Raw genomic sequence first — 18,549 nt, 5'->3', positions numbered from 1 at the left:
GAAATAGATTTGAAGTCCATCTGAGTCCACTACCTGTCTCTGGCAGCAGCCAACAATAGAATCTTCAGGGAAATGTAGGAGAAGCTCGCAGAAGGTCAGTACTTGTTTCTCACACAGACATTACAGATTATTGTGACAAAATAAAGACAGGTCAAGGACTGTAGTTTTTTTTTTTTTTTCCAATGCTGTACCCAATTCTTTTACTCTCCTTCCACATCAATCCTGAGAAATGAATTTCCGTAATCTACTGAGAAGTTGAACATCGTGTGTTTTGAGGTAGTGTGTGCAAATTTGTCTGTGAAATGATTCTTCTAAAGTGCAGGGCCCCTCCAAATGTGTGTGAATTCATCGTGTGAGTGTTGCAAGGGTTGATCAGTTGCCACTTCTGTTCCTCAACCTAAAATCTATTCGGACTTGGATTTCTTTGTGTATTGGTCCAATACTTGTCCCCTTCCTTACTGTGTTTAAACAACATTTAATTTTTCTAAGTAATTTTTCTAAGCAGAGAAATGCCCTTTGCTTTCTTTCTGTTTGGAAGTCACAGCTTCACAAAATTAAGGCTGAAACCTAATATTTTTCTTTTTTTTTTTTTTTTAAGAGCATCAGAATTAATGAAACCTGATTTCCTTAAATTTCATTGCCTCTTGCACCTCCTACCTACAAGGTAGCCTTGCCTGCATGTACTGTAGCTTTTTTTTTCTGGGCAAGCAGCAGCATGTGCTGTGACTGGTTGAGAGCTACATGTATGCGGGTTAGCCAGCCAGTGTGCCCATGCTGTTTGTCCAGCTGTGCTTAGACATAATGTTTTGCTAGATAATTGGTGGATGTGATGCAGATGACTCATTTGTTTCAATTCCACTTTGATTTCCTTCAGACATAAAGATTGGACTAGGGTTAAATACATGATTACTAGTTAGTAGGCTTTATTTTAACCTTCAAGAGTTTCTGGACCAACAGTGCAAGCTTGGCATAGTAAACGAAGACAAATGGTTGTATGAATTGTAGGGGTAGGCTGAATTCTTTTAGGTAATGGTGCACCTAGGTTTGCTGATTGTCATCCTATTGTTATGGCATTTTTTGAGTCACCAGCTGTATAATATTTCTCTGGGAAGATACCTTTCTACACAGCCACTGTTATCCACAGCAAATTTTCTTTTGCTAATGCACAAAGAACTTTGCAGGCTTGATGGCTGTATTTCAGTGGGGAGAGGTCTCATTTCCTGTATCTTAGGTGTGACAAAGTGCTTTCTGACTGTAATACGTGTTACAGGAATACAAAATCATGTCAAAAAACATCTGAAAACTTTATGTCTCAGGTAACATTTATTTCTTTTTTTTGATTATAGGGTTGCATGCTTTTGGGAGGCAGAAAGACGACAGACATTCCACTAGAGGGTTATCTGCTGACTCCAATTCAGAGAATTTGCAAATATCCACTTCTGCTTAAGGTAAACCAAAGAAAGTATTTCTCCAGTTGATTGTTTTATTCTTGGAGTGATTCTGCAATTTTTTGTCCCTGACTTGTTGTCACTGCTCTGTTCCTGGTTTGCACTTCTAAAAGTTAGATCTTTTCTGAAGAAAATGGTTTTTATGGGTACAGTCAAAAGCTGGCTGATGCTGACGGGCTGCTAAATCTTGTAACGGTGTGGGTGGACCAGACAGTGTAAATTACTAATGCCTTCTGACGTCAGTTCTCTTCACATGCTTACTAAGGCTTGTGAGTGCTCTTCTGGCCACTTCCTGAAAAGCTGTGTTCAGATAGAATTGTGTCAATGTTCTGAGGGGACTGGATGGCTCTAGGGACTGGGAATGAGACATGTCTTTCATCACAAGGTCTCTAGTTTGAGTGTGTTCAGGTCAGTAATGATCAAAATCCTGTATCATCTGACAGCTGTTTGGCGGCTGGTTTGAAAACTGTTTGGTCGACTCAGACTGAGTTCCCAATGGACCGGTGTCATTGCAGAAATGACTACTGCAATTGGCACTAATTGGCCCCCTTGCTAGTGTTCTTACTCTAGGAGCTGAAGAATAAAAGACCTAAAAAGAGCTAACTTGCCTCTCATCCCTCAGGTCAGGGCTGGGTCACATGCCTGATGGGACAGGAGAGGGAAAAGGAGGAAGCGATTCTGGGAGAGCTTGCATCACTGGTGGCCTTGTAGCTACTCTGTGGCTAACAGCCGTCAATCTACAGTGATGTCAGTCTCTTTCTCAATCAGAGTACATTACATTTACTAAAAGAAAATTAATTACTAAAAAATATAAGAAATTGTCTCATATTTTGAAAGAAAGGTCCTTTCCTGAGTTGTGGAAGAAAATAATTCTGTGATGAGCTGGTGCTCTTGGTCTCAGGCTGAACACTTAAACCAACTGTATGTCATGTAAAGCTGTTGCAGTGCTGTGTCCACACATTCAGCATGAGTAAAGATTTTCATAGCTGCAAGCTGGTTAACTCAATACTGATCTGTTGTTCCTTTTAAAATTTTTTGTTTCATCTGATAAATGTTTAAATTATTTCTTCCCATCCAACTGGGACTTTCAGAGCTGAATTTTCAAAGTGTGTCTTTCCTACAGGTTGTCTATGCAACTGTGCACGAACCCATCTTACAGCAGACATTCATGCACCATTCGTTCCTTACGGACCTAGCTACTGGGGTTTATGTGTATACAACCAGTTTATCAGTCCAGTCAGTCTATCCACAACTCCACTTGCAGTTTGAACAAACAAAAGCACACGTGATTTAGGAACATAGCAGGAGAAACTACTGTGTGAGGCTGCTACAAACATTTCTTCTATAGTATTAATAATAGTCAAGACATGGCAAGGATGCCTAGATCAGGAAAGCACCTAAATGGCTCCAGCTCTGATATCTCTTTGGAAGGGTCTGGTTGTGCAGAGATAGTTGAAAACCTAATGATGCCTCGGTTTAAGTCCACTGTGTTTATTTGGGGTTAGTGCAGGGAGAATTTGGTGCCTACTCAGTCTGTGGATCTGCATGGTGATTGTGAGCAACATCCATGTGCACAGAAAGTGAGTTCCTATGGAATCCGATGTGGTAAAAAGACCGGGGGATGTGGGGACCTTAAAATGTGCGTTCCTGACCAAGTATTTTGATAGCATTTATGTTTTCTCGTTTTCACTCTGTGGTGTGTTGTGTGATTGTTATGTAGCTATGTGTTCAAGACTGAAAATCAGAGGTTGTTTTGATTCCTTACAGAGATTCCTTTTCTGTTTTCCAAGAAACTTCAAGCAGAGGAAATAGTGGCTGGGTTCTTACTTTTGAACTGATCTCTACATTTGTGCTGTTACTAAAAGATGAAGTGTTAATCTCCTGCAGATTTTCTGTCATGGCTACTCTTTGTATGAAGGGAGTCATTAACGGGTACGGAGCCTGAAGACTAGGTTCCTTCATCTAGGTATTCCATGCTGGAAACATCTTAATCCAGCCAGAGTGGTCAATATCTGGTGTATCCTTGTTATGCTTATCTAAAAGTGATTTTTAACCAGTTTTGTCCCAGTATTTTCTAAACTTTTTCGAACAAAAGATCACTGTGTTACCATTCTGCATTCCTCTTGTCTTGCTCTGTGTCTGTGACAAGCTTGAAGTAGCTCTGAAGTCAATGTGATTTCATGTGTCAGATCTGACCACACAATATGTGGACTACCGGTCATCTCTGGAGCACAGTTTGGGGATCTCAGCTCTAAGCCCTGCCCATGGCTGTCTTAGGGAGCTGCCTACATTTCTTCTGCATCTCAGTACCTCTTCTTTTCTCTTTTTAGTATGACTTGGCTGCTGAAGGTCAGACCTGGTTAATTTCTAAGCTTTTTGGAAAACGTGATTTTGAGTGGTAGATTTCTATCAGTTTGAATAATCTGTAGACTTTTTATCTACTGAGGGAAGTTTGACTTGTAAATTAAAATCTCTCTTCCATTTTAAAAGCTCTTCAAAATATTGGAATTCCAGAACCTGCCAATGCTACAAAATTTCCTGAAATCTCAGGGCTTTTACTGAAATGCCATGAGGATGCTGGCTACAGAAACACACCTAAAAGAAATGCACACCTTTGATTACAAGGTAGTAGCGTCATTGATGCAATGGCATTTTGGTATTCTTCAGCTTAAATTTTCCCATTCCTCTGTACCATTCTAGGGTGGGTCTTTTGGAAGGTATGGAGTTCTGTATTGAGGATTGGCAGAGCTGTAAATGGACCAGTTTATCTTGCTTTTCTCTAAGAATTTGTTTTGCAAGGGGGTAGTAAGCTAGAACAAAATAAATGTTTCTAAACCATAATTCAAATCTTTTCAAGTTCAGTGGCAACCAAAGTCATTGTGCTCTGGGGATCAAACATTGGCCTGTGGAAATAAACGAGTGGTTTCCACTTGGTCGTATGTGCACAGTTTGTATGTCAAAAGGCCTGCTGGCACAACTCTCCCTGCTTTGATAGCCAAAACCAAGACCAGCAAGGCTAAAACTGAAACAGTGTTTCTTGCAAGATAAATTTGCCTTCTGACGCCAACACTGCACCTTCCTTCTGGGATGGCGACTGGTGTTTGGCTGTGGTGTGGTTCAGCCAGACCCGTGTGTCCTGTCGGACAAACAGGCGTGAAGGGAGCGAACGGGAGGAGCTGTGACCCGGCCTCTCGGCATGTTGCATTCCATTTTTCTATGGATTTCTTTTTGTATACAGGCTGGTATAAATCACATGCTGTTCATGACTTGAAATTTCCTGGACAGGAAATAAAAGCTTTAAGAAAAAGCTGAGGGGAATTTCGCTTTGATTAGGCAACAAATCTGCCTAAGTCAGTGAGACTCTGCCATTACAAGGGGTTGTTCTGCTCAGAAAATATCTGTGTGTAGTTGGTGCTGATTCTAAAGGTAGTGAATGAATTGCATCCCATTTAAGACTTGTTTGATCCTTGCTAGCACGAAGTTACCAGAGTGGACACAAATGTTTCAGACGTGAGAAGAGCTAAGGGAAAATAGAGCCTGATCAGTTCTGTTAGTGCTGACCAGGAAAATGCAACTCTGCAAGCAACCAGAAAAACCTCATAGATTTAAAAATAACACAACCCTGAAATTAAGTGTTTGCTCTCCCTTTGCTACTGAACTGCAGCTATTGCTCCTGAAATAGCTGTTTTGTATTCATGGGGATTGGATTTTATTCAATCTAATTCCTAGGGCAAACAGATACTATTGTATTCCAACTGATTAGAAAAGTCATAGACCAGAGCTATCCTACTTTCCTCTTTTACTTTGTTTTTAGCAAGAGTTTGTGAACATCTAGATTTCCTGATAACTTTGATACGACCTTGTTATAGCATAAGTATTTAGTATAGCTAAGTGGTTAGATTTGATAAAGATGGTATGAACACAGTTATTCAGGCTTGTCTGTGTTTGAAAGTCAACCTAAATAGCAGGGTAAGGAACATATTTAAAATACTGTGATTGTTTTTTATATGATATGTGAGTATTCTTCATCACAATGATAGCATCTAGCATGGAGTTAATTTGGGTTACTTAATTAGGACTAATATAATGGAATATCTCCAAGTGCAGATATACCTTAAGCATATATTACCAAGAACTTCCAAAATAAAGTATGACATCCTGCAATTGGTGATCTTATGTTTTCCCGTCCTCTGATGAGACCGATGGAGACAGAACAATGGTTCAAATGATGGTGATTGATAAATTTCAATTTTATTTGTAGTTTCCATTTTTTATGAACCAAACATTGCAGCTTTGGAGTGGCTGACTGTAAACAGGTTTTTTTTGTTCATTTGTTTTTAAATTTTGGTTGCTTTCTTTGGAAGTCTGTCTAATTTGCAAGCATTACATATGTTTCAAAGGGTGAGACTCAAACCTAGCCATGGCGTTTCATAGTCTATGTGTAAATAAAACAGTAATGATATTAGTAATTTTGTCCTTAATACAGTTTTTGTCTACTTCAGACAGCATGCAAGAAAATGAGCACGGATTTGTTGGTCAGTAAATTAGTTTTATCCCCAGGCCGAAACCTTCCTAATGTGACTTCTATTTCTATTTCTTGCTGTCAAAGTTCAGCAAATGGTCTGGAGTCTGTTTAGGGATGTAGGTGATGAGCTACATTATAAAATGTCCTTAAAAGTGAGAAAGGGGCTTGGACTGGGCTGGAACAAAGCAAAACTGTGCTTGCAGTGATGGGCATTGTGATTTGGTAAGAAGAAAAGAAGCAAAGGCAAACAGATGCACAGACCTTGAGAGAATATACTGTGTGAGTGGCTTCAAACTCCAGTGCGTGTATGTACACTGAAAAGCTTGCCAAGTAAATATTTCTAGCAGAAGGTTTTGGATTAAGGCAGCTCTGTCTCACCGATAATAATTGTATAGCTCTGTATTAATTAGTGTGAACTATACTACTTCAGAGTAGAAGCAGCTGTTGTGTAAACCAATCTCTGAACAAAAATAGCCTTTTTCCCTTAATAGAGATCATTTATGTCAGCAAGAAGAAAACCCTAGGGGAGTGGCGATCATGAGTTAATCACACCATTGGGGGTGGGGATTAGGAGCAGTCCTTTCTGTCTCCTTCCTCCCAACACACAAGGAATGTGCAGCACATGATAGCCGCACCCCTAGGAGCTCCTGATAGCCCGGTGCATGTCACAGAGGTTGTTTCTTGTTTGATGTCTGTTCTCTTAACGAGTTGCTCAGAATCCAGCCAGGAATGCACATTCCACCCCTGATCCTTTAAAAATATCTCATAATGTACACAACTCCATGGACGATTTAGGGCAGTAATTATGTATTGCTTCATGTGATGGAAAACTCATTGGTCCCAGGAGGGAAAGAAAAACCAGGATGCAAAAAGCTGAGTGACCAGATTAAGAATCTTCTTGAATGGGAAAGCCCAACAGTGAAGCACACGCTGGCCTTAATAAATGCAGTGCCTGGACTGTGAAAGGGAGAGATAGCAAGGCAGTGGTGTGGGTATGGAACAGGATGAAGAAAGGTTAACTCACTGCCTCCTCTCTTCTCCCTCTCGATTTTTCTCTGAGCTATCTAAGGAACAGAACCTTCTAATTAGCCATAATTGAATATATTTAATCTTCGGGGGGTTGAGGGTTTTTTTGTTCTCCCTCCCTTTTTTTTTTGTTCCCAGGAAAAGTGATGTTGCTCTTAGATTCATGGCATTGCCTGGTTGAAATCCGACTCTATGTAACACAACATAAAGAATTATATATACCCTACAGAGTTGTAAGGAACACTGCCAATTTATAAATCATACTTTCATCTTCCACGCTTTTTATATATGATCATAAATAACTGGTAATATTTATAACCCTGGAAAAATGTTTTTGTTACATTTTAATTTAACATATGTGGTAGATTTGATGGCATATTGAACATAATCAGTTTTACTGATTTATTGTTGGTTGTCTCATCTTTACCCTGCAGAAACATTGACATAAATTACACATTTTAAAATACACTGAATAAAAAAACCTGCTTGGCAGGTACAAAGATAGAGCCTGGTGTAACATTTATTTTCTGGTTAGTTTAAGTGGAAAATAAATTTTAATACAAGCAAATATTAAAAACTGTAAAATACAAATATAGAACTCCTGGAAACATTTGTATTCACAGATAGGTGGTGGTGTGTTGGGTGTTTTTTTTTTTGTTTGCTTTTTTTTTTTAAAAAAAAGAGCACATTATGCAGCTGAACTGTTTATTGACACAACTTTTTGAACTGATAAGCAAAGAAATATGTTGTCTTTGTTATCTGTGTAATCCTGAGATGTTCAGTAAGTAACCAATGGATTTTATGCATGCACTGGTTTGTAGTGCGAAGCAAGACAGCCTGGCAAGCAATGATTTGCACCAGTCAATGCACAATGTTAACATTCATTGTGCAAAATCCATGTTAAGCTATGTCTGAGCATCCTCAAGAGTATAAAGATAGGAGGAAGGAATTTTTAAAATATAGAGACTCGTAAATTTAAGCTGCAAAACATGTGTTCAGTTGTCAGTTTTAAGTACACAATCATTTTTGTGTGGCAAGGGAGGACATGGGGAAGGATGACAGAGACTTCTTTTTTAAAAAATATCAGTTAAGCAGAATAACATCCTTTTTTCTAGGAAATATTAAAATTGTGTTTACATTTAAAAACCCTCTAGTTTCCTCTGCCTGCCTGCATTGTTCGCTCATCATCCCTCCTGCCACCTCTTTGCGTCTTCCTGTGTAACGTTCTTTTTGCTACGAACTACGAAGTTCTCTCTTTGTAGGTTTTTTTGGTTGGTTGGTTTTTGGAGGTTAAACACAATTAGCGCATAGACAAATGCAAGAGCAGCTGATATGTCTTACTGCTTCTGTGAGTTAGTTCTTATATTTAGATTCTATCATGTTTAGAACTCTCTTAGCCTTAAGCTATTTAAAGCCTCATCTGAGACTGAAATCCTGGAGTTGGAAATCTTTTACTCCATTGCATAATCAAAAACTGGCATTTCTGAGTAGATTGGACGTAGGTGTCCTATCCTTCCTTTCTGTATGCTGTTCAAGAAGACACAACAGCTGGATGTAGATGTCTTGGAGTGCTGTTACTCCCTTTGTAAAATGAGTTGTGTTCTGTGTGTAGGTGTTTTGAGTGGCATAATCAATCTTTGCAGCTATTAAAGAGGAGTGAAATAAAAGGAAAATTCTGTGCCTAGAGGCTGCAGTTCCCATTTCTGTCCTAGTTCTTTAAAGAACAGAGATTATTTTTTCTTTTTCCGCTAGCTTATGATGCGGAATACCTTTGCAACTTTTTTTTTTCTTTCCCAAAGAGAAGAGAGAAAAGTCAGGATTATGGTGAAGATGATAGAGGCTGTGAAAAAATACCAGCTTCTCTGTTCTCTACTGCTGTTTAGTCTGAAGGATTAACAAGTCTGTAGCTAGAAAGGAGATGTGTTTTATGCATTAGTTTAAGAAACTCTGCAAGGAATAGTTTTGTGTAAGTGATAGCAACCTGATTTCCTGGCCCTGTTAGTGCACAAGATGCAATACATAAGACAGTAACTCCAGACAACAATATATATGAGCTTTGTGGAGGACTGGACAGTCATACCCAAGGTTTACCATCTGGTCTGCCTCTCAGCTGCCTTTCAAAATGTTGTCAAATGCTCTCAGAGTTTACACATCATAAACCTGTCACTAAAATAAATACACACCCAGAGCTCCCTGCCTGTATTTCAGAAGTGCTGGGCTCTGCTCGTTTGGGGAATGGCAGTGTCAGAGCAGCACGACACTTCCTCAGATGGCTTGAGACTAGGCAGCAGTGGGACAGGTTCTCTGACTGTGCGGCTTGTGCTGTTGAGGCAACTGGCTGCTCCAGCCAGCACCTTCCCTGCCTTTTCCAGCCTCCTCTCCTGCTCCTTGGGCAGAACTGTAGGCAGCTAGCGGGAGTGGGAAGATGCTGTGTTTATTGCAGCAGAGGCCTGCTGTGGATGAAGAGTTCTTTCTCTGTGTCTTGGTGATGTTTCAGAAGGGGATGTTTAGACAGTGCTGGTGTATACGTATCTGTTTCCAAAGCAGTGTGAGTGACGCTTGAGCTGCAGAACTTCATCGATTTTTAATGAGAGTCATGTAGCAAAAATTCTGCACTCTGTTTTGAAAGCATGGAGCAGAGACTAGTGTCACCAAGTTGCAACAGCTCTCTCCCGCCTTTTTGTTTTGAATACTTACTTTCCTTGGCCTTATCTTGAGCAGAAATGAGCTAAAAACATCCATTTGTGAAGGAATTCTGTTTGGGAATTTCATTTGTGATATCAACTGATATTTGTAGTGGTCAACCTCTTTTTCCTATGCTTATGTTACGTTCTAAATCATCCAAGAATTTAAGATCATTAACTCTGTTCTCTTAATGGGATTCCCAGTTGTCAGCATATTACCTGTCTCCTCTGTCATCCATCTGACAAGGGCCATTGTCAATTTTCATTTGTAATTTTCTGAAAAGAGAAATTGTAGCTATGAGTAAATTCTTAAAATACCAAATCTATGCAAAGAACTAAATAGTTACATTTCTTTGGACAAACGTCTGACATTCCCGTCCATTCGTTTGCGCCTTCCTGTCTCCAGGATCTGTCAATGTGGGAATGAGAGTACCTCCCATTGCCATATTTTAATTCTCTTGAGACTTGTCTCTTGCATTAGCTAAAGGAGTCTCAGTGGCAAAGCAGTTTAATCTGAAGATGCAGTTTTCACTTTAAAAGGTTCTGCAAACCAAGAAGTTAATAAATAAATAATTAAAATACTTCACGCTTGTGTAACTCTGGGTCTCAAGATAGTTTCCTAGTGCTAGTGAATTAAGACTTGTTCTAACCAGTGTGAGGAGGCAGAGAGGAAGCACTGAGAGGATCTGTTGAAGGGCGGAAACAAACCTGTACTCCTTTTAACTCTAGCTTCTTCCTTTCAAGTATGCCTTCCAATTAGTTACTATAAGTTAATGCAAGCTTCAGCAGGACTGAACCTTCAGCCCATATCCCTCTACTCTCTGACACGCCATGTATCTTTAGCCTAAAAGTAGCAGGTAAATTGATGGAGAGCTTGTGTGTGGACATAAGTCAGTTTAGGAGCGGTGCTCGTATTGCAGGTTGTGTGACCGTCTCAGGCGAGGCAAGCCCCAGTAATACGCAGGATTGTACCTGAAATCAGAGTATGTCAGCGCCAAGCAAGACAGCATGGCACAAAGATCTTTAAATTAATGCCAATATGGCAAAATTTTGTGTGGTGAAGAGACACTTGCTTAGGTTAATGTGCTGATGTGGAAAAGCAAAAGACAAATCAAACCACAGATTAAGCCTAGTTGGAGCCCATGGCAGGCGTTTGGGGATTGCAACCGCTAGTTTTGGATGAACAGAAACTGCAGAAGGCTGTCTTTGCCCTTAGCTGTGGGAACTATGGATTGAAGCAATTTAGCTATGTTCAGACCACAGTGCTGTGCAGGCTCTCTGGCTGTATTCAAACTCATTCTTGTGTCTCATGCAAAATGATGCCATTCAGCAGTAATTTGCCATTTAGACACAGGACTTTAAAATAACCAAATAACATGTTGAGGCAAAACAGAACATAGTGAGAAAGTTAAATATTCCAGGCAATCTAAAAATGTGGGTCTTAAACACCATATTATGTATCAAGATGAAATTACCAGCTTAGTTAAGGTTTCTTTAATGTATTTTTATCCAATTGTGGCTGACTTTAAAATACTATTGGTCTAAAAAATTATTAATGTTGAGTTGACAGTGGTTACACCTTTTGCCAAACTGGTTAATATTGTCAGGTCCCAAGTTTTCCCACTGCTGTTTTTCAGTGGGCAGTGTTTAACTGGCCTGTTGTGTATGGAACCAAGTGAAGCAGAGTCTCTCAGGAACTCCTTCAGAGCACAGTTCTTCATCTTTATGTTAATCTCTTCAGTCAAAACGTGCCCCAGCCACCTAAATGTAATCTGGTGAGGAGTCCCTGCTAAATTCCTGCTGCTCTCTTGGCCTCTCTCTTTCCCACTCCAGCACTTTTCCCACTTTGCCTTTTGGGTGGCCCTCTCCGCTTGCCATATGCCTGTCTTGGAGGTTAAAACACTGAACTGTATTCCAGAAGGTCTTGGTTCTGCAAGTGACTTGCAGTTGGACAAGTTAGTTACTCTTCTGTAAATTAATTTCCTCCTTCATAAGATTATTATTATACTTTGTGACACATAAAAACATGGGACACATTTCCTATAGGATTGCACACTAATGCTTATGCCTTTCCATGAGCCACTCCTAAGTTTACATCGCATGTTTTTTTTTCTTTTTTTTTTTTGAAGGAATTAGCTAAGAGGACTCCTTCTAAGCACCCTGATCACCCAGCTGTCCAGAACGCATTGCAGGCAATGAAGACAGTCTGCACAAATATCAACGAGACCAAGAGACAGATGGAGAAACTGGAAGCCCTAGAACAATTGCAGTCCCACATTGAAGGATGGGAGGTATGATGTAGGACTATCAAGCTTCCTGGAGGCCTTTCACGACACAGTTTAATGGGCTAAAGTTTAGTGACTCACACTGTGTATCGGGATTTCTGCTTCTTACGTGATGTATAAATACTCTTGAAGGTGTGGGTGGCATCACTCTGATGGGTTTAGAATTTAGTGTTTATTTTGGATGTGCAGACTGCTGCTAAATTGTAGCAGAACAAATGGATTATGAAGGAAAGGTGTTAAAGCTAGAATAGATTGAAATTTCAAATGTGCAGATCTTATGTGAAAGATGAATAAGTCTAGAAGATGAAATCAGGACTGGTCTAAATAACAGAAATTTCTCTTTCCATTCCAATAAGCCTTTATTTTTCCTGTGAGCTTTGAAAGTTAGCCCACTTAACTTCATACAGATTTCCTCTATAAAGGATAAAAGTTAGATATGCAAGCGTTAGATTAGAAGCAACTGATGTATTTGTATTAGCTCCATTTAAGTTACTCATGGATGTGTTTGTCAGTAGGTGGATCTGTGTAGGTAGAAGCATTTATTATGGAAGGGAGAAAAATAAGAGAGACTAGAAAGAGTAAGAAAACTAGAATGTGAAGCCTGGGGGGAGAAGAAATCTGGAAAAAGAGCCACCCAGTAGAAATACTGGGAAGTCGGGATGGTGTGCAAAGGGTTGGCACACTTTATCATCATATCTTCTGATGACTTTAGTTGAGGCCCTTGAATCAGTGGAGTTGGAAGCCTCTGGGAGGTGCACCATAGAGTCAGTGGTGTTAAACGGTCTCATGGAGAGATTGGCGTCGGTGTTTAGTGAGACTGACGTTTAAGATGTCGAGGCTGATCATTGCCAGCTAAGGATTTCTGAGCTGAGGACATTTTGTTAGAGGTCATGTAAACTTCCTCATGTTCAGACTCTTGGGTACTCTCCACGACTCTCTTTTGGGTTGTTTTTTATCTTTCGTGTATGTTTTAAACCTTGCTCATTTTTTCCCTGAAGGATGTTCTTGGCATCCGGCTAAAGAAGTGAGAACAACCCAGATATCCAGCTGTGTATTTTTTGGATAGCAAGCTCAGCAAACAAAGTCCTGTAACGTTTTGTATAGCAAGACTTCTAGAAGCAGTTAAAACCATTTCAGGTTCAATGCAACTCATGGGTCACCTAGGCAAGAGGCATGGTTTGAACTCTGGGGCCTGGAGCATGACTATCGAAGTGTCCGTGATACCATAAATAAAGTGGTATCCAAGCTTACTGCTTTTTAAATTTTTAGGATTTAAGTTATCTACAACAACATTGTGGGGCTGAAAACCCTTTCAGATTTGTTTATATACACTGTTTTGTAACAAAATCGCCTTGATCACTGAGCTCAAAATTTCAAAAGGAGAACGTGTTTTTCCCTCCCAGTAGGCTGTGGAACATTTCTTAATTATCCTAGTGGCATATTAAAAGGAGGAAAACAAGCTTTATACATTACAGATGCAGGCCAGTGCTCAAAATGATGGCATTCTTTTCTTCTGTACGTGTAAAGAAGTTTGAAAGTGATTGATTGTTTCCTATCTTCAGAGTGCTAGGGGTCTTGTGTTATGGCTCTAGAGCAAGGTCTTATGTTTGTAAAAAACTTGTTTTAGTTCGTTCAGATGTATTTCACAGTGTATTCCTAATGAGAAGGGCTCCTAACTTCCATCTATGGAAAGCTGCGATTGTTGAATCAAATTTTTAGCTTAACAATGCAGTGCTATAAGCTACAGAGCAGATTGTAGGAGGAAGTATATAAACTCCTCCTATATATAGGCATATATTTGCCTTATCTGGTGGCAATATCTCCTATGAAATAGATTTCCCTCTTCTGTTAGCATGGATATGCATTCTGAAATATTGATGCCCTGTATATATGATTATATACCATACATACTAATTTGACAAAGCCTGCAGCTTCCAACGCTTTTAATCCAAGGCATCTAAATTGTCAAAAAGAAGTGAAGATCAGCTTGCTTACTTCAGCATGAAGTTTGGCGTTAATTTGTTCACATAATTTGGAACAGGCTCCACCTTGTCTAATGTTTCTGTTTAACCAAACCAGCAGTTTCACTGGTTTCTATGACTTTGCATTTCCTTCCATTTGTCCCAATGCACCATCCCTGGTCGGATCTTCATCCTATTGCCATCGATGCCCCGCTCAGTATTTCCAACATGAAGAACAACGTAGCACCATTTTGCTTCTGCAGTGTCCCTTCTTGCTCTTGAGAGGTACCCACAACTTCACTAAGAGCAGTAGTTGTTTTTTAGAGCATTTTCCTCAGTTCAACATTTTTTCTTCAACACCTCCGCCCACCAATCCGCATTTCCCTCTCTGGTACAACCATCAGTGTTACTGTCATACACTGAGTATATACTGCTATCATGCTGTCCATCTCCTTCTGAGACATTATAATGAGGGGACCTGTTAAAGTAGGCCAAGTCTGGGAAGCCACTGAAGGCCTGCAGCTTAGTCAGAGATCTGTTCATCAGAATGAACTTTGCTCGGATTCATTCTTTTGGAATGCACAGAATCCTTGTAGATGTATGTTATGGATTAGTCTCAGGCAGGTCAATTTGATTCTACTTAATCCTTCTGGGAAACAAAGATGAGTTTAAAAAGGGGAGAAAGAAAAGTAGAGGATGCATGAGAAGACCAACTTTTGTATAGAATGTTTTTGTTTGCATAGTGAAGAACAAGTTGACATGCTGTTTCTATTAATTAGATACTGATATTTCTGTGAAGAGATTTCCTCTTCACGAGTCCTTGTGAATTATTTTTACTGAACAATTGCTACATATCCTCAAATTCTCCCAGACTGAAATGCATAGGGAAGCAAAACCCCCATCACAGAACAGCATGAGTTGTAAGATACGTGTTAGTACTTAGGCAGATCAATCATTTTATAATTGGCTTTAATTTGCAATTCCACCAGCTATGATGTTTTCTTTTTCTTTCCCTTTTTTTTCCCCCCTGCAGCGTGGTCCCACTTAGAAAGGTGAGAAATCCTATGTTGTCTCTGAAAACATCAAATAAGTCTTTTTACTCTGTTTCTTACTATTGAAAATCTCTCAAATTGGTGTAAATGGGAAACATCTAGGTCAACAGCAACCAGGAAATGCAGCAACTGTGCTTAGATACCATCATGATAGGTCTGATGGAAAAATAAAGATTCTTAGATTTTAAGGCGAGAAGCAACTGTTGCAATCATTTGCTTTCACTTCCTGCACAAAATAGGCCAGATAATTTTACCCAGTGATGCTTGTGTCGGTAAAAGAGTGACTCCAGTTGCTGATGTCACTGTGCTCATTGCTTTTGCTGTATTCAAGTATCTTTCTGAAAATCAAGCACCTGATGTTGAGGTGCTCTGAAGCCTTGATTTCTGCGTGGGCCAACCACATGAGGAACATGCTTCTATGTTGTAAAGTCAGTTGGCTTCTGTTCCTATTCGTGTATGTGTTACTGGCCTTTGGGGTCATAATTCTGAGATACCGTGGTTCTCCTGGAGATAGTAACGGTCATTTTCAAGATAACAAGTGCTCATTTCTGGACATGTATTAACTCTTTCTATAGAATGGTTAAGAAGATAAAAACATATCAGGACAGCAGATGAAACCATTGCATCTAGCTATTTCCTGCATCGTTCTACCCAGAACGTATATTAAACACATGCGGAACACACAAATTGGTGCTGCATACTTGGCAGCCTTTAAAGAATAGCTGCTTCCTTGTTAACTAAAAGCAAGACAGGGACAGCAGGCTGGCAAGGTTTGATTTAGAAAATGATGTAATCAAAGCTTCATTCACACCTTCAGAGTGACTGCTTTGCATTTAAAAAGGCTGATTTCAATTCAGTGATTTCCCCTGAATAGCTTTATGGCAGCAGACTGTGCTTTCCTCAAAAAAAAACCCAACCAAAATCTCTCATGCAATGTCTAAAATCGTTCAAACAGATCTTTCTGGGGGGACTTTCTAGGTGGAGCTGGATTTCATGCCTGTGCATGGAGATGTCTTCAGTTTCTTTAAGTGGGATGAATTGTGTTTTACAGAATATTTCTATTATTTGTGAATATAGGATTACTGGACCTTTGGAAATCAAGCAGTTTTGTTGCTAATGAGTGTCTCGCAATCCAAAGTCAGTTCTCTTTTCCTGTAAGACTCAAGGCAGTGGGTCATATCATCTAGATTACTTCCTTATCTGCATGCTGACCATGGAAGGAAGTTACCGTTTCCCTACGTTGTTCTTTCTTACAACTCAAAGAGAAATGCAAAAACTAGTAAGTGATCCAGAACTGGATGGTAAATGTTTCCAAGGCCTCAGGGTGTTTTTCTGAAAAGGAACCTTTATTGATAAGATACTCTTGTACCTTTGAAGTAATACCAGATCAAGGAATTTAAGGTTAGTGTCTAAGTTTAGTCAGTGGAGCAGTTGAGGAGCAGATTCCCAGCTGTGTGCATTCAGAAGGTAAGGACACTTGGAGTTTGTCTGTCCGGAGAGCAACCTGGGACAGACCTACAGTTGCTTTTCATTTGGGCCCAACTGCTTTGGTCCTAAAGGGCCCCATTTAAAGGTGTGTATGATTACTTTTCCTAGGAATAATCTGAGTGACAGTTTGAGGAGTGAATGGCTCAGAGGAGTCATCTACTGTGGTTTTCAGCTTCTGGGGATCCTCATAGGCTAAAGTGTCTTGAGCACCAATCTGAGGTATTTCTAAGGCTGTCTAGTGCATATAATGGCTTGCACTTAGCAGCTAACCCAGTGTCCGGGACCCAACCTCTGATTTTCATGGCTATGTTTCTGACTTGCATGTGTTTATTAGAACTCCAGAAGGGAGAGCACCTGTGCACGCTTCTAGTAAAAGAGTTGGAGAGACATATCACCACTGAGACAATTTTGCAGAGAGATAGTCAATAGTGTCATATGTCAGTATCAGAGCTACAATGTTAGGGAAATGTCATTATTTTTTCATAAAGCATTCCTAAAGTCATCACTTGTGATATTTGCAATGATAGCTCAGAGTATGGTGAGAAGACTAATGGTCTTGAGAGACTCACAATACATCTGCTTTTAGAGTGAAAGATTTCTTCAGGAAAAAGTCTCCTGGAGTTTAATAGGGAAGATATATTGTAGTGTTTTGAGGACTCAAAATGAGAAAACATGGTGTGTTTAGCCACATTAAGAAATTGAGGACTTCCTCCTTGTGAGTATATCAGTTATTTCACAGTTTAATGACATGCACATAAATTAACAGCATTTTAGTAAAAATCTTTCATTGCACACACACACACAAAGTTGAAAATAAACAATATCTTTTTTCTATGTTTCAGGGGTCAAATCTGACAGATATCTGCACACAACTCTTGCTTCAAGGGACTTTGTTAAAAATCTCAGCAGGAAACATCCAGGAGAGAATGTTCTTTCTATTTGATAATCTACTGGTCTATTGCAAGAGGAAATCCAGGTAAGTCCCTCTGTCTTTACAGTTTTGTAATGGGACCACTCAGAATTTTTGTCAGTAGAAAGTATGATCGGTTACTGATCGCTCACTGTATTTTGTAGGGCTGAGTCACAGGTGTGACTTTCCTTTGTTTTTGACTGTTGCTGTTACTTAGACTATATGAGAAAGAAGTTACTATATGGCAGGAAAAATATGCCAGGCAGTAATGGGGTCCCCACCCTGAGAATTGTGTGATCCAAAGACAGAAGTTGATACAGTGCAGAAAAAACACGGAGTTCGTTCTTACAGCTGGAAAGCTTCCCAGAGCAGATGAGTCTCCAGGAGTGATGTGAAGGAGGCCTTGCCAACTTTCATTGTGAGGTTATTCCAAACTAAAGAGAGTGATGTGAAAAATGATATAAAGCCAAGAAAAGGGAAAGTAGAAGACTAAGAAAACATTAAATAGATGCAGTGCACAGAGGAGTGAGGAAGAGATGAAGATTAGCAAGTTGCTGTTGAGCATTTACAGCCCGTGTGCTCTGTGCATTGTCTTCCTTTTTTATCCGAGTAATAATTTTTGCATCGTTCCATCTTACAAAACTTAAGCATTATTAATACCTACTGCTTATTATTGAAATAGCATTGGCAGTGTGGAGGGCAATTCCTTCTGCAGCCATGATACTTTATTTCAGTTCTGAAGCTTTTCACCTTCACAACTCCAGTCTCATTCTCATGTCTTGGTCTTTTCTGAATTTAGAACGCATTCCCTACTCTCCAGATTCTCTTCCTTCTTCCTTTCATGTAACCTTTTCCTGCTTCTTCAAGTTGTACTTCTTTACTGGTGATGACCAGGAAGAATAGCCAACCCAATCAAAAATTCTCAAAAAACAGAGTTTTGTCTCTACAGAAAATTCTTATCTCTCAAAACTTGGATTTATTTCCAGGTTTTTGTTCAATGGAAATTTTGGAACCATTAAGCTGGGAAAATATAATTTCAGTAATGCTCAGACTTTTTGTGTGGATAATGCTGAAACCGTACAACATAAATACAAATTGTTAGGTGAAATCTACATTATAAATTATTGGAATGTAATATAAACTTTTAAATTAAATTGGAAAAAAATTACT

General features: G+C 39.5%; 1 protein-coding gene across 2 annotated transcripts in view; it reads left to right on the top strand.

Moving 5' to 3' along the window:
* Nucleotides 1–18,549, top strand: part of PREX1 (phosphatidylinositol-3,4,5-trisphosphate dependent Rac exchange factor 1) — a 156,968-nt gene that overhangs the window by 77,894 nt on the left and 60,525 nt on the right. For both annotated transcript variants that reach the window (XM_086623099.1, XM_086623098.1), the window contains exons 5-7: nucleotides 1,347–1,448; nucleotides 11,813–11,974; nucleotides 17,312–17,445. In XM_086623099.1, the coding sequence (XP_086479225.1) occupies nucleotides 1,347–1,448; nucleotides 11,813–11,974; nucleotides 17,312–17,445 (398 nt within the window). The remainder of the gene's footprint in view (nucleotides 1–1,346; nucleotides 1,449–11,812; nucleotides 11,975–17,311; nucleotides 17,446–18,549) is intronic.

This window comes from Tauraco erythrolophus, chromosome 18 (assembly GCF_009769465.1).
Source record: "Tauraco erythrolophus isolate bTauEry1 chromosome 18, bTauEry1.pri, whole genome shotgun sequence".
Classification (NCBI taxonomy): Eukaryota; Metazoa; Chordata; class Aves; order Musophagiformes; family Musophagidae; genus Tauraco; species Tauraco erythrolophus.
Note: the sequence above shows the minus strand (reverse complement) of the source record. Positions and strands in the feature narration are given on the sequence as shown.